Source organism: Apaloderma vittatum, unplaced genomic scaffold, assembly GCF_000703405.1.
Source record: "Apaloderma vittatum isolate BGI_N311 unplaced genomic scaffold, ASM70340v1 scaffold6433, whole genome shotgun sequence".
Taxonomy (NCBI): Eukaryota; Metazoa; Chordata; class Aves; order Trogoniformes; family Trogonidae; genus Apaloderma; species Apaloderma vittatum.
The window spans coordinates 19,362-36,157 of record NW_009707488.1 but is presented as its reverse complement, the minus strand read 5'-3'; the positions used below and the strand labels follow the sequence as shown (position 1 = coordinate 36,157).

Genomic DNA, 16,796 nt, shown 5'->3' with positions numbered 1-16,796 from the left:
TGGGACGTTGAGCCTGCAAACTTCTGGGAAGAACTCTCCTCAGTGCATGACTTGCACCAGGCAGGAAGGGGCCCCTGTCATCTTGGCTTTTCTGTGATGGAAATCATCTGAATAATTCAGCAAGAGTGAAGATGCCAAGCTGGAAAAACTCCAAGGACAGAGTTTTAGGCTCAGTTTGGGCTGTTGTTCTTTTTTGTTTGCTTGTTTGTTTTTTACAAAGGTAGGGAGAAGGATTTAAAGGGCTACTCACCCTGAAAGATTGTTCATAGCAGAGATACTAAAGCTTCAAAAGACCTCACGCAGGGGAAACACTGGTGTCCTTGGAGAATTAGAAACACCAGCTGACAGGATCTGGGTAAAGGAGTCCTCCTACCGAGAGGATTAGACCCACTCTTCAGGAGCACAGACCCCCCTAGGAGGTAAAAAGCCACACCAGACTGGCAGTAGGGTTTTCATTTTCTTTAACTAGATCCTAGTATTAATAGGAATTCTTCTGGATTTGGCACTATTCCTGACTGTTAAAAAAAAGTGCAAAGAAACCCAGAGGTGAGTGTTCAAGTTTGATCCTTACTTACCTAGCTACCCCCTTTCCATGGCCTGCTCTTGTAACTTTTTCCCATTTGAACTTTTACCCAATACCTTCAGGAGGAATTAGAGAAATAAGACTTACAGCAGAGCAGGTTAAAATTGCAGCCTGGAAGACTTAAGTTTTTAGGAAAAGCTCTGTACCCATAAGGACGTTAAGCAATGGCATTGATTCCCTCAGGAGCGTGCGGGTGGAGATTTTTAACATGTTAGAAAAATATCTGCTGTGGCTGATTGGCCAGTACAGGCAGCATAGCCTGTCCTGGGACAAGCAGATAAATTCCAGAAGTTCTGGAGGTGCCTTTTAGTCCTATTTTTAGCCTGTTGGCCAAAGGCAGTGAGGCAATGGCTCTCCATCCCAGTTTGCCCGCTCTGAGCAACTTCTGACCCATTGGGTGAACTTTAAGCAACAGTGATGGAAGAGCAGAAGTAGAAAAAATATTGTTTCTACGTGTTTTAAGCAAATATGGATGAAAAAAGGAGAACAAGGAAATTAATGTCTTCATGAATTTTTAACAAGGCTCCATATCCTTTCAGAGAGGCAACAGCCCCAGCTCCTGTGGCTTTGACTAGCGCAGGGTGCCCACAAATCTGCAGGGAACCAAACTTTGCTGCTTCACGCTTCGATGCAGGTGAACAATATGGATGAAGTCAGAGCTGAGCTTTGGGAATCTGCTCTGACCTGCCCAGGCAGCACGTACAGAAGCAGCATTTGCGAACAGTCCCGTAACACCCAGATGGAAAAGACGTTTATGCAAATCTGTTTTTACGCACGCTTTTCCAGCCTGCAGAAAATGAATCACCAATACCCAAAGAGGCCGATTATGCTGAAATATTAGTATCTGACAACACTAACCACAACAGGTTATCAAGATACTTCCCTATACCGATGGGGTGAACTAAGGCAGATAGCTTAGAAGATACAGTAGGGTAATTCTTGTCAAGTGGCTCCAATAACAGTGAAAAATCCTTCAACTGCTCACTAACAAAGTTTACTATCATACCAAGACATAGTTTAATAAAACTTTTCTTTCTGAAAGCACTCTATTTTCCCATCCCATCTTATACAATAACCTCCGTGGAAATCCCAGCCCGCATCCAGAAGGAATGAAACTTCCAGGATATTTTAGTGATTGTCTTGGTTGCCTGTGCAGGTCTTAATGGTACTATAGAAAACCCAAGAATAATCATAGGAGAGGCAATGATTATCTTACATCTGTATTCTGCTTTGTAGCTGCACTGATAACTCCACCTCAAACCAAAGCTGAGCAATACTGCTTGGAGCAATGGAGCTGTCCATAACTTTGCCAAACTTACAGTAACTGGGTTGGAACATCTCATATTTGGGGAAAACAAATAAAGAAAAAAATGGCCCAGCCATTCCTAAGGAACAGGTTAATGCTTTTAGATAGTAAGTGAAATTCTGAGTTGTCAGATCTGGGGATCTCCAAGCTGGACTTCTGGTCTACCTTGCACTAAGAGGATTGTGCCGGTTTGAACAGTTTTATGATGGCTTGCATAAAATATATATAAAAACAAGGTGGTGAAACCAATGCCAGAGATCAGATTTCCTCATGAACGTGCCAGGAAATACACAGGACAGATTCACCAACAGCTACATAACCCTGGGAAGAGCTCCCAGGACTGGCAGGAATAAATTGCCAAGTAAACATGGACAGTCGCCTCTTCACCTCCCTTCCTACCAACTCCAGCACAGACACTGACACCTGTGCTTGCCCATATCTTTGACAGAATAAATGAGGTACAACATTTATCTTTCAAGCTGGCTTGCTAACAAGCATGGCTTTCAAGTAGAAATAGATGTAACAGAGGGCAAATATAAACAGGGAGGCTTGGTCTACCTCCAAAAGCCTTCTCCCACAGTGGTGCTGCAAGATGCTCAGGAGATGTAATGTGGATTTTCCACAGTATTGCAAGGAGTGCTCTAAAGGCTGGTAATGAAAATGCCATCCATGCAACTAAAAAATCTCCCCTGGGAAACACTGGTTAGTGCCCACTTAGCAAGCAATGAACCAGGCAGAAGAGAAGGGCATATGGATTTGATATTTGTTGTGCCCGTGATACTGATCCTTGAGTGGCCCTAATTTTACCTCCTCATTTTCTAATTTAAATGCTGCTTCCTGAAAACTGCTTGACCAGAACTTCTTCTACTTCATATCAAATCCCAGTTTTAAAAGCAAGCAACTATTGTGTTTTTTAGGAGAAGTAACCAAAGATGAAAAGCTAAAAAACCCACAAGGAATCTAATATAAATAGGACAGAGACGTAAACAAATACATATCTTATGCTGTGCAATGGTTCACAGCTATTGTATCAACAAGTTGGTGTTACCTTGGAAACAAGAGATTACGTGTCTTCTCCCAGACAGAAATCAGGAAAGGAGGCATTCAGAATTGATTTTGAGTCTTCTGGACTTTGTGGAGTTGCCACCCAATTGTTGATGCCAATCAATCCCAATCCCAACTATCGATGAATATGCAGAAACAGTGCAGAGGTTGCACCATCCTTAATGTAATGTCCACATTACATTAAGTAATGTGAGTAATTAAGTAAGGTGAGTAGTTGGCCCTCTTGTCCTTTCCACCTTGGGATAAGACAACCCTTTGCACAGAATCACAGAACTGCTGAAGCTGAAAAGCCCTCTGAGATCATCAAGTCCAGCCTAGCCCCCACCACCCCCCAATGGGCCAGACCAGGCCACTAAGTGCCACATCCAGCCTCTCCTTAAACCCCTCCAGGGACGGTGACTCCACCACTTCCCTGGGCAGACCATCCCAGTGCCTGAGCACCCTCTCCGTGAGGAAGGGCTGCCTGAGACCCAGCCTAAACCTTCCCTGACGCAGTTTCAGGCCGGGCCCTCTCGTCCTGTCACTGGTTGCCCAGGAGAAGAGTACGACCCCACCTGACTGCACCCTCCCTGCAGGGAGTTGTAGAGAGTGATAAGGTCCCCCCTGAGCCTCCTCTTCTCCAGCCTCTCCTCCCCAGCTCCCTTAGCCTCTCCTCACAGGACTTTCCCTGAAAATACTCTGTGCAGAGGAAAAAATGGTCTTTCCTGATCTGCAGCAGCAAGGAGGGCTAACAGCAATGGCTTGGCACAACATCAAATGACTTTAATAAAATGAGCTTAAGCTAACATGTTGTACCCCATAGCTGAGGCAGATTAAGAGCATGCACGCACATGAGGTTTGTCACACGGACTCTCTGTGTGAGTGGGAGTTTGTTACAGTGCTGTCATTTGATCGCGTTCAAGAGTGTGCACATATTCAAATAAAACAATTCGGTAGTTTTAAAGGATTTTTCCTGCTTTGTCTTAATAGGAATGATAAAAAGCATCAATCCTGCTCCCTGGCAGATTCGGTTCAATGCATTTGTATGCAGGATTATAGAACTGTAGAGTCCTTTATGTTGGAAAAGTCCTTTAAGATCATCAAGCCCAACTCTTAGCTTAGCAATACCAGCTTCACCAATAAACCATGTCACTAAGCACCTCATCTACATGTCTTTTCAGTACCTCCAGTGATGGTGACTCCACCACTTCCCCGGGGCAATCTGCCCCTTGGCAATCTGTTCCAGTGCTTGACAACCATCTTTGGGAAGAAATTTTTCCTAATATGCAATCTAAACCTCCCCGGGTACAACTTGAGCCTGTTCCCTATTGTCCTATTGCTTGTTACATGGGAGAAGAGACCGATTCCCACCTTGCTACAGCTGCGTTTCAGATAGTTGTACAGAGTGAAATGGTCTCTCCTCTGCCTTCTCTTCTCCAGGCTGAACAACCCCAGCTCCCTCAGCTGCTCCTCATAAGACTTGTTCTCCAGACCCTTCACCAGCTTCGTTGCCTTTCTCTGGACACGTTCCAGCACCTCAACGACTTTCTTGTCATGAGGGCCCCAAAACCAATCACAGTATGGGAGGATATCTTGGTCTACCTCATAGCACAAGGCGCAGCTCTTCCTTGGGTCTGGGGAGAGCTCAGAGTTGCCACCCCAAATGCTGCTGATGGCGGCTGACTTCAGCTGGGCATCTCAGCCCAGTGGGCACCGATGAAGCTGTGTCTCTCTGGAACAGCTAAAGCCTGGGAAATTAGTTGTCTGGGTTTACAAATACAGCTATAATAGAAAGGATAATTCCCTAGTAAGTGTTGAATTGTCAGCAAGTAGATATTTATACTAATATATATTCAATGCCACCTATGATTACAGTCCTACATTTCAGATAACCCAATGATCTGGGTGTAAGAAATTTAGAAGAGTGAGGGTTCCACTGCATTAAACAAGCTAATAACAAGTAGGAGCAATATTGATTTCATTTTTTTTCTAAAGAGATTAAACAAAAAGAAGGATTTGCAAATCGACTCATCATGAAATTGATACTTCCCACAACCCAGCTGGCTTGTTGGCATTTCTATGACACTGATGTTCTGTGTGAGCGCTTTTGCAGCACTCTGGGGTGAAATGTAGGGCTACAAAAACAGATTAGAAAGGCACGGGGCACTATTCTTCCCACACTGCCAGCAGAACAGCTTCTAACAACATCTCCATAGCTGAATGTTTCCAACAGACAAGGGACCATCATAGTCCCCAGAGGCTTCCCGTGAGGTATTTAACACCAGAGCTGCCTCTATCAGATGCTCCAGGCTTCCCTATGGCACATCGGGCTTTTCCCAGCTGTGACTTATCCCTCTGCCCTATTCGTCTGCTTTGCTCCAGTTTGAGGTGACCTTGTAATTGAGAAAGAGGGAGACTAGACCTGTTAAGAGGAAATTTTAACTTCAAATCATGGGGTTTTTTTAACTTATTTCAGAGGGAGGGGGAAACAACCCACAGTAGGAGTATCTGCCTGCCACTTCGCTCCTCCCTACCAAGTGGATGTGATGGGAGGACCAGGTGAACCACAGTGTATCAGGTAACTGATGGGATCCTGATCTTCTCAGGCTCAGAGGGGGAAAATGGGGAAGAAAAGAGGCTGTGGTGAGAGAGACATGTCTGCAGTCACAACTGCTGCTGAGACAAGGAAGATGCTTTCTTGCAGGTTCAGCATCCCTGCATGCATGCACACAGTGGCGTCTCAGGTCACCTCCTGCTCAGTACAGAGCAGGTATACGTTGAGCCATGAAGAACTAAACTGTGGCAACTGCATAAGTATGGATCTCGTTCTGATTCCTTTAACATCTCCTCTTCTGGTTTGATTTGGGTGAGACTGTTCAGAAAACACCTTAGTTCCCAATTTCACAACAACCTGGTCCATCACACCCGGAGATTCATTTTTAACCACTTGCTGGGGATTTTGTGGATTGTAGCACACAAGACAAATATCTCTCATTTATCCCACTTTTTGGATTCAAGAACAAAACCAGAGCAAATAAGAACAAATAACAATGAAGAGTTGGTAATTTTGACACAAAACTTAATTATGCTCAGTACTTACAATTGCATGACCAGATACAAATGGTTTGGACTCTCGTAGATGTCTTCCAGGGCAACTATATTTTCATGCTTGATCCTGAAAAACCACAAGACGAGATAAAATGAAATAGTGAGGTTTATTCTTTTAAGCGGCTGCAAAGCATAAAGCTATTTTTAGTTAGACACTACTTGTCAGTGTTTTATTCAACATCATAAAATAAGATTTTGGCCAAAGTAAACAGTCAGGACTGTTTCACAGCCCAGAATTCTGTTATTACTTGCAGAAAATTCCGTCGATCCTTTCTGAAGCCAAAATACTTAAGGGTTAAGTATCTGGGACATTAGAGGTTTACAGTTCCCGTGCCAGATGACTGAAGATGGTTGGAGGCTGATGTCTCAGGACAGCAGCAAAGGAGGGTGCGAGGCAGTGACAAGGCAAGGTGGGGGCTGGCAGGGAGAAGGCAGGGATTTGCCCCCCCAACAGAAGCTGGCACAGGTAGGCAGCAGCCACAGAACAAACCCACGCTCCTTCCCACCAAATTCGCCTTGCTCCCATGTCACACTTGCTCTGGAGGCTTGAATTTCCCTGCGGTGTTATTTAGCACCGTGCTCCTTCTCTGCAACGTCTCCAAGCATCTTCAGGGGTTTTCTACACCCTCACCATTCCTACAGATCATTCCCACTAAGCCTCTTGTCAAAATGCTGACTTTAAAGAGAAAATTCATCTCTACAAACATACAAGCTTTAAAGAGAAAAATCATCTCTGCAAGCATACTCCAAATTAACTACTAGCGCAATGCCTCTCTGGGTTTGCTCCTTAAATGCTTACAAATAACTTCCAAAGGATACATTTAACTTGTGCAAACCCTAAAGAGAATACCACTGCAATCCAGGGGCAGTATATTAATTATACCAGTTGCAGACAATTATTTTAAGAGCAAGACAAAGCTGGGAAACACTAAGCAGAGACCACTCGTTAACCAACAGATGGACACGTTCAGAAAGAAAGTAAAAGTGCTTCATCAGAAAATGTAAAACTCTCTGCAAGTTTCAAGGCCCAAATAGCTTAATTAAGAGGCTTAATCATGTGTCCAGACCTCATCCTCAACAGTCCCAAGTGCCCTAGCATCTGCGTGAAGATGCTGAGAGCAGAAGGTCCCCTGTACCTGGCAGGATCTTTCCCGTAAGAACGCAGAGTAATCCCATTTCCTCTAATTTCACTGGAAAGATTATTACTGACCTGAATTTATGCCCATAATCAGACATCAAGAGCTTCATTTATACAGCGATTTCCACATACAGGAAATTTAACATCAACAATAAGCAAACGCAAATATAATGCACTACAGGATGTCAGAGCAACAAATACATGAGTAGGGTCCTCACTATACATAAGTATCTGGAAAATCCCATGGTATTTTAGCAAAATTTCCAAGTAGATTGCATCATAAATTATCAATATTGACAACATGAAACCAACATATTGCCAATTTGTCTTTACAGAGAATATGTTTTTTAGCCTTTATTTTGCTGTGCAGATATGCCTGGGCCCTTAAAGGTTGCAGTTAATGCAAGGGCAGCTGTGCCTTGTCAGCTGTAAGTCAAAGGTACATTAGGATCCCAGATGACATTTCAAGTCACTTTTAACGGAAATTATTATACATATACTCACTATCAAGGAGTGCAGTAATAGGATGAGGGACAACAATTTCAAACTGAAAGAGGGACGATTTAGATTAGATACTAGGAAGAAATTCTTTACTGTGAGGATAGTGAGGCACTAGAACAGGTTGCCCAGAGAAGCTGTGGAAGCCCTCTCCCGCAAAGTTTTCAAGGCCAGGTTATGGGCCTCTGAGCAACCTGGTCAAGTGGAAGATGTTCTTGCCCATGGCAGGAGGAGATGATCTTGAAAGGCCCTTCCAACCCAAATCATTCTACGATTCTGTGATTCCATGATTCTACGATTTACACATTTTCCTTTGTGCACATGCACATTCATGTGATGTTGTGTGCCTCATATCACGATGATGAAGTGGGCAGTTTTAATACAAACAAACCACTATAGCATCATCTGTTTAAAGCCTCCAGCTTCATCTGCCATACGGTTTTACCCATGCACATATTAATGTTTTGCATTTCTGTTTTTGGACAACCTCAGAGCTTCTCCAAACCAATCCAACCCCTCCTGAGAGCTGCCAGCAGCACCTAACTGTCACACACATGGCTAACCAGTGGGTTACCCACAAACACGAACAGCTGGGGAGGCAGAAGCCAGACAAGAGCTCATCAGACGTGCAACGCCGCATACTGAGAGTTGCTGCAACACCCTCTCCCCTTTCTAATTTGCAAGCCAAACGGGCTCTCTGGAGGCAGATAAACTTGTTCAGTTCTAAAATAAAGCAGGAAGAAAAGGTCCTACCACTGTAGTGTCCTCTGTATTGAACCAATCTGCCTCTCTTTGAAATCAGATGCAGGACATGAGCACACGGCAGTCAGGGACACAGCAAATCTAGAAGGCGGCAGCAGAAAAAGCTGAACCACCCCCAAAGTACAAAGGGAGCTGCGCCCATAGGGATGAGGGCATTTGGAAGATGTCGCTTTGGGAGGTGATGCCTGTGCACACCAGCCGCCCTAACTGCTGGTGGCAGCTGCACTTAGGAAACTTGCTGAGATGGGAAGGAGGCATTTTCTTCTACTTTCTCTCAGCCTCCCCAAGACCAGCAAGGCCTTAGTCATGCAGTCACACAACGCTTAATACTCCTGGTGAAATGCACATCAGACGCCTGCAGAGGATGCGGCTTGTCCTGCGCAGGATGTCTCTACTCAGATGGACTCTCAATTGACAACATATTTAAAGGAAAACGGAATTCATAATTTAAAAAATAAATAAATCAATTTAAATCACTTGTGGAAAAACCTGCAGTTGAGATCAAGGTGTGGGTTGTGTTGCAGAAGCTGGACCAGAGCAGCTGTGGGCTTCCCAGCAGAGGTCACTGCAGCCAGCAGCAGCCACCTGCTCCAGTCACCCTCAGACCTGAGACACAGTAATCAACCCTTCAAGGCTGAATGCTGCTCATTACCATAACATCCTGGGGTTTGGGGCATCAGGTGTAGCACCGTCATAGTGTTTTGTCAATACCACAAAGGTCAACGGGATCTGGGACAAGTTTGTCCCACTCCTCTGTGAGCAGATCGGCAGAGCCAGACGTGTGGGTAAGAGCCAGACGGACACCTCTGGCTTGCACAGGTGCTTGGGTACATTGAGAGCCAAGGAAAGCCCTGTGCAAGAGCAGCTACTTGACAGTCATGGATCAGGAGGGATTTGGAAACGGCTTAATTAACTCCGCTTTTATCCCCCTCTAGAAGCGACGAGTGAATCTCAAAGGTTCAGAGGATTCATTCCACTAAGCCTCCAAAAGCCTCCATGCAGCCCCACTGGTGATCTCGTTTAGCAGAAATATTCGCTGGACTATCTGATCTTCTCAAGACCTGCCAGGATTTGTATTTTTTAGAAGGTACTGCTCTCATTTTACAAAAAGGGAAGCAGTGTGCAGAAAAGCTGGAAGTTTTTCTGTATTCCAAGAAACCAGATCCCCAGACCTCAGAGTATCACCTTAACCAATGGGTCACATTATTCCAATCCCTTTTCCTTCCCATCTTGGTGAAAGCATCTTAATCCCACTTCTCCACAACCTTTTTCTTCCCTCTGCTGTCCCTGTCTATTCTAACCCCTTCCCATCATGTGGCTCCCACACTGCAATAAATAAAACTGCACTGGGTTAACTCTGTGCAAAGCAATGCATCGATGATGTGGTACAGAATCACAAAATTGCCCAGATTGGAAAAGACCTTTAAGAGCATCGAGTCCAATCATTAACCTAACACTGACAAGTCCTAGACTAAACCATGTCCTTAAGGACTCTGTCTGCTCGACTCTTAAAAACCTCCAGGGACGGGGACTCCACCACTGTCCTGGGCAACCCGTGCCAATGCCTGGTAACCCTTTCAGTAAAGAAATTCTTCCTAATATCCAGCCTGAACTTCCCTTGGCTCAACTTGAGGCTATTTCCTCTTGTCCTATCACTTGTTACTTGGTTAAACAGACCAATCCCCACATCTCTACAGCCTCCTTTCACGTAGTTGTAGACAGCGATAACGTCTCCCCTCAGCCTCCTTTTCTCCAGGCTGAACAACACGAGTTCCCCCAGCCACTCCTCACAAGTCTTGTGCTCTAGACCCTTCACTAGCTTCGTTGCCCTTCTCTGGAGACGCATGTACGTAACGGTTCAACACTATGGCTGCAGCAGAGGTGGCATGGACGGGGACCGGGGTGACAGCAGTTCCCATAAATTGTTTCCAAGGGAAAAAAAAAAACCAACCCTGAAAGTCAACATCAAAATGTAGGCTTAGTTAAAACAAATTAGATCAGATTATGTAAATTGTTATGAACAAGGAAATATTCAGCTAAGGAAATCTCCCTTACCACCCTTTTAACCTCCCCGTTATCCCACTTGCTATTTTCCTGATGCTCTCCCTGCCTCCCGGCAAACCCCAGGTGCATCTCCAACACCCTCATGTGTCCCCACAAATCTGAAGGGCATGAAGGGCAGGTGCTACCTCCCACCACTGCTGCTTTGCGCATTTTCAGGAGTACTCTGAGGCCATTCGACAGAAAGAAGATGCCTAGAAACAAAAGTACAAATAAAAATAGACTAATACATTAACCAGTTCACTCACGACTCTTCAACCTACATGGCCCATGAGAAGCTGCAGTTCAGGGGACAAAGCAGAAAACAATAAAACTAGACGTGAGAATCAGGGAAATTTAAGTATACAAAAACCCCTGAAGAGTAGTTCATCCTGGTAAGAACCTATGAAAAGCAAGGACGGATTCACCGTTTTCAAAGCATCACTTGTTCGGATGCCATATTTCAGGCAGACCTGAGCCACAAGGCTTGACGCAGCCATGCAAAATCATCAAGCTTCCCTTCCAGGTCTATGATTCTGCCCATGTGCTGTGACAAAGCTGCCAACAACACAAATGAGCGGAGGCAACGATGCACCTGAGCAATATTTTAACATATGAACAAATTGCTAGCCAAGACTTAAAGAAGCAAATTGAACTAGGCAACCAACGGTTTGGGGTGATTTTTCTGAGCATGGCAGCTGTGCAAACAAGGGCTGTTGGGACAGCACTTGGTCAGCTGCAGAGCCCCAAGCACAGACTTGTCCCATTTGCTTGTTGTGGAGCTGTTGCACAAGAGCACTGATAGAGGAATTGTCGTTTTCCCCAAGTGCAATGCATTCAGTGCTCCTGAAACACAGAAACACACCTGCCTCTGAAGGAGCTGAAATCCATCGCCAAAACAAGACCCGGCTTGACCAGGAGTGGCATTTGGCCCTGGATAACAGTTTCCATCACGCCAAACCGGGTGTGCTGTGGTGCTGGAGTAGTGACGAGTACGTGGTGTGGCATCCCAATGACGCTAAAATCCACCCTCACCACTGGTCAGGTGCAGAGCTGCCACGTCTTACTCACTGCCATCAGAAAGGCACAAGTGCCATAGGTCCAGAACTGGCCCTAATGGGAAAAATCCACTTCAACTTTTGCAAAAAATCTTTTTTGAAAAATCTATGTATCTCATGGGCTTTGACAGGAGATGGCTTTTAAGATCCAAAGGATTAAAATATGGAAGATGATGTACGATAAGGGAAACTAAATCCTTTAATGACTGAGTATCCTGTACATCTCCGCCAGCTCATGACCATCCCAGAGGCCAAATAGCTGAAAGTAAATTTGTTGCATATTGCTGTGGATCATTAATTAGAGGGGCAGCACCACTCTGCACAGATGAAATCAGAGGGCACAGATTTTGCTGTTGCTTGGGCTGCAGCACTGCCAGAAGAACATGTTAAATACTCCAGCTATAAACTATGCTATAAACTATGATTGAAGCACTTACATTAACATCTATCATATTTCATACTGAAAACTAGGATCAGTTAGAAGAATACTGAAGAAAAACCTTGGGCAAACAGGAGAACCATTTAAGTAGGGCAGGTTCCCTCTGTAACAACTCTTTCCAAGTCGGTGTTACATTTGCGAGACATGACATTTAATGCTGCACCTCCATGAACAGCACGTGTCACAGATAAAATGCCACCGGAAAGCACAAATAATTTTGTGAAAGCTAGAACTAATAAAGCCTGAATCTGTAAGGATATGTAGCTTTGAGTAACCAAATGTCTTTGTGAATAAATGTTCCATTATTTCCTGCAGAGAGTTTTGCCAGCAGCAGGGGGGTTACTGGGCTTGACGATTCCACCAGTTGGCCAAGGAAAGTGTTTAAATCACACTAGAAACTTACCTCTGCTCAGCTGTCTTATTTGGTTGAAGCGAGTCAATAATTTCAGCAGATGTTAGAGTAGTTTCACACATACTCACATGGGGTGCTCATAGCAGATTACTTTCCACATGAAAGAAAACTACCAAAAAAAATCTTCAGGACACTTCATAATGATGTGAGAACTCACGGGAATAAAACCAGCCTGCTCCCAAGGGGTAAATGTGACAAGTCTGCTAAGAAGGAAGCAGGGTAAGTGAGATGGCAAGAGTTGGTACAGGGAAGAAAACTGTCGCCTGTCCTGAAAATGGTTGTCTGACTGCAGCAGAGCTCTCTCTCCTGGTCTGGAAAAACCTTCAAATGCTGATGCTGCCTATGGGATTTGCAGTGCTTTACCTTGATGCAAGGCCTTTTATAATCCAGACCTTTGAAAATCAGTCAGATACGTATGATGTTAAGCACCATATCTCTAAGTGGGCCTCCTCCCTTTCTCCTTCTGTAGCCCCGAAACATCTTCCAGGATGGGTATTTTACAGATGGATAACCCCCATACAGCTTCACTGATATTTTCACAAGCAGAGTTCAGCATGACACTTCTCCCATCGTCCAAGTTTCCCTCCCACATGGACTTTCTGGTGTGAAAAGAAGAAACGTGAGCTCCAGTTCAAGCTGCTTGCTTTTTTTTTTTTTTCTTGTACTCTTGGTATTTAATGGGTCTTCCTCATCCATCCTCTAATATCTTGGATCTTGTAAAAGGTGACTTTATAGGAGACCTTTCCCCTCCAACAGGGAACAAACTATCTTCTGGGATTTTGTATCTCAGATCGAAACCTTCCGTCTCGATGATTTCAGGTCACTCAACGGGGGTGCTTTTCATAGCACTGGTGCTTAGTCAGCAAATAGTCAACTGACAGCACTGCACAAGGACTCCAAGCAGCCACAAGAGGTGGCCCCAACCCATTCACAGGAAGCAAGCAGGAACCACACAGGTTAGGGCTGCTTGAAGTAAAGTTTGCAGAGGGGCAAACAAAGAGTTGGTTGATTTTATTTTCTTTTGCACCAGAAAGTGAAGTTCCTGGTTGGAAGGTCATAAATTTAAAAATACTTATGCCAACATGGGCATAGCACCCTTGAAGTAGTATCATCCAAGGATTCAGCAGCCCATGGTGAATAAAAGGCTACTAGATGCATACCACTAAGTCAACCACCCTCTCCCAAAATGGTCATCTTTGGAGATAACGTCAGAAGAAAGGTGGAATATTTAATGGTATTGAGCTAAACTTCTGCTACTTCTTATCTCACTGAATCATTGAATCATTGAATGGCCTAGGCTGGAAGGGACCTTAGAGATCATCTAGTCCAACCTCCCTGTTTTGGGCAGGGACGTCATCACTCCTCCACTGTTCCTCCCCCCCTGCAGCGAAGAAGAGCGTGGTACTGCAGCAGTGACCGCTTCTGTGGCTACAAAAAGGGCTTTGGTCTCCACCATCTCAGATCAGCAGTCTCCTCCTCTCTCATTCACAAGCACACATACAAATAATGTGAAAGCTTGCAAAACCTCAGCTAGGCACAGAGCAGAGATGTGAACCAAATCAGGAAGACGGCAGTTGTTCTTAGTGAAGGTGGATCTACAGAGCTTACAGAGCCAAAACATCTGCTTTTTCTCTTACTGCATTTGGATTGCTGGTTTTTTTGAAGTTACTTCCTTAAATTGCTTCTTGTGAAGAGCTGGAGGAGGCTTACAGGATTCAGTATTGAACGTTCCCTTGCATTAAAAATTAAAGAGAACTGGTACTTACAAGCAGAAAGATAGAAATGGTACTAACTACGTCGTATGGCCAGAGGGAGTTTTTGACCTCCTCTGATCTCCTACCACTGCGATACCTTTTGTTCGCATCCACTGTGCCCATCTTGTCGTGCTTGATCTAATGACTGGGCAAGGGAGAACTAATTCCAGCTCGAAGCCAAGTGGTTCACTGCCTGTATGTTGGTCCCCGGGCCAGATGGGCCATATCTCTGCGGCTGAAAGGCCATGGAGTTGAACTTTGGGGTCACATGTGGTGTCCAAATATCAGACTGCTCACAACACATGGAGGAAATTAGTATGTTTAGAAATATCTTTAAGATGTCTGTGCTTCAGTCAGGTTAATTGGCAGGTAGGTAACATTGGCATAGAGTCCTGTCTGCTTTGGAATACCAGCTAAAAGAGAAATACCCTGGATGCCCTAGAAGATGAGACACAAAAGCAAATGTGGAGGGATGAATCACTTCATACACCCTCCCTCAGCTGCTACTGAAGAGGAGACTGTGATAAAAAGCCCCAGAGTGCTGGTAGCCAAGTGGCTCAAACCAGGCATTTGAAGGAAGCAGGGCAGCCAAAATTCAGCAGAGAGACAGATGCCCACCAGAAGACTCACTTCTATTAGCCTTAGAAGATGGCAACAATTAAAAACTAACATTTTTGGTCAGTTTAGTTATTTCAGGATTTAACACATCAGTTTGGCATGTAATTTGCTATATGCAAAGAAATGAGCCAGAATGGGATTTGTCCTGAGCCAGTGTCATAGCAGGATGCTGTGAGATTCTGTTATCAACACAGCTGCCTCCTCCAGGGCTTACATGGGAGTATAACCCAGACCACAGAGGAGAAAGGATGGAGTGGTGTCAGGAGACCTTATCTCATGCTTATACAACTTGACCTCTCTCCATCTCATCTTTCAAATCCAGCCCATCACCTCTGTGATCTCCTTTTACTCAAGGGTGAAGACACAGACATTTTCTGACAATTTCAATGAGCTTTCTCCCCCAGCACTGCATGTGTTCTATCACGAATGCCAGCATTGTGTACCACGTTCGTAAAATATTCTTATGAGATTTCACGGTGATAATGTCAAGCTGGAGACAGTTCACAGCTGGAAACCTGAGCTGCATCGTAAAGCGGCTCTAACCCTAACCAGCTGTGACAAACATACGCAAATGCACCTTGCAATTTTTGATCCACGCCCTACCTTGTGGGATTACACTCCCTAGCAGTGTAATCTTTCTCCTAATTTCTGTTTTCTCCAGATGCTGTGAGCAGGCACTGGTCTGGCTCCTTCACTGCCAAGGGCATTTTCAGTCTGCGTGGTGGCATGCCTTCCTGCACTGCTCTGCACAGCAGCGCGGCTTGAAGAAGTGGAAACTGTTTGCTCATCTTAAAAAATAGCTTGGTTCCCTCCCGGAAAGGGGAGAGAGATGTGTGAACCTCCTCAGGTCCAGAACACATGTATTTTCCTCCCGGAGACACTTTCTAGCCATCAGGAATGGTGCAAAAGGGATGCTGGAGGCAGGGTGCTGACCATTTTTGAAACAATAGCTGATTCCAGCTGTTGTGCCGAGCACGCTGCTGGGTCCATTAAGCATTCAATAAGTGAGCCCACAGGCTCGTTGCTTCCCTGGGACACGGGCTGAGGTCATGCCCTGTTCTGCCTTATATACAGATCACAACAGAGCTCAGACAAAGGCTGAACATCTCCGGCACAGGTGCCGGGGTTTTCACTAGGCACTGGTGGAACTTTATAATCCCACACGAACATAACAAATGAATACAGGCACTTCAAGAATAAAAATGAGGGATTCCTAGACTGCACATCCAGAGTTAGGTGCTGACCTTGTAAGCTGTTCAGCTGTCTCAAGCGTGTTCATGTGAGCACTTCTCAGCAGTTTCGAGACAAAGAAATTCAAGTTCTGGGTCTATTTCATTATTACAGTAACTTGCAGCTCTAATGGGAAGACTAGGACCAAATAACGTTCTGAAATACTGGGATTCCTACAGTAGGACCTGCAATTCATTTAAAGCGACAAGAACAGCCCCGTGTCTGTGCCATCTCTGATTTCAGGAATATCCCTCATTTTCACAAGAAGCAGACCAAGCCATCAGAACGATGGTTTCCGAGTGGTGCATCCCAACTGGCAGCATTCAAAAAGGCTTGAGAAGCTTGAGCAAAATCCTCCAGACTGTTTAATTCAAAACACATCAAAACAAATACTAATGATGAATTAATCATTAAAGGTGAAAAAGATAAAAGTGGTGGCTGCAAGGATTTATCTCAGCCAAAACCAGCGAGCCATCTTTTAGCTGTTGGCAGCATCCCTGTTTTTCCAGTGTGGAGGAGTGTGGATTTACATGCGCAGCCAGTAATTATAGCTGATTCCCACTCCCTTGCCTGGGAGACGTGAGACGTGCAGTTAGAGGTGCTGAGCAGCTCCTGGGCTGAAGAGGGTTAGTCTGAAGGGTTTTCATGTCATGACAGATGAACAAAAAAGGAAGCTTCTGTTTGCAAAACCCTTGAAAAACATTGCACTAAAGAGGAAGACTGATACTCTTGGAAGGGTGATCTGGCAGCAGGCAAAGCAGCTATCCCCATATCTTGCCTCACAAAATGAGAAGTTCTTATTAGTT

The 16,796-nt window shown here is 44.8% G+C and overlaps 1 protein-coding gene across 1 annotated transcript in view; it reads right to left on the bottom strand.

The window, feature by feature from the left end:
- Positions 1 to 6,108, bottom strand: part of LOC104271526 (calcium/calmodulin-dependent protein kinase type 1D) — a gene marked incomplete at its 5' end in the record, with an annotated part of 85,142 nt that extends 79,034 nt beyond the window's left edge. Inside the window, one exon of the mRNA XM_009866215.1 lies at positions 6,034 to 6,108. Coding sequence (XP_009864517.1) covers positions 6,034 to 6,108 — 75 coding nt within the window. The remainder of the gene's footprint in view (positions 1 to 6,033) is intronic.
- Positions 6,109 to 16,796: the final 10,688 nt, after the last annotated feature.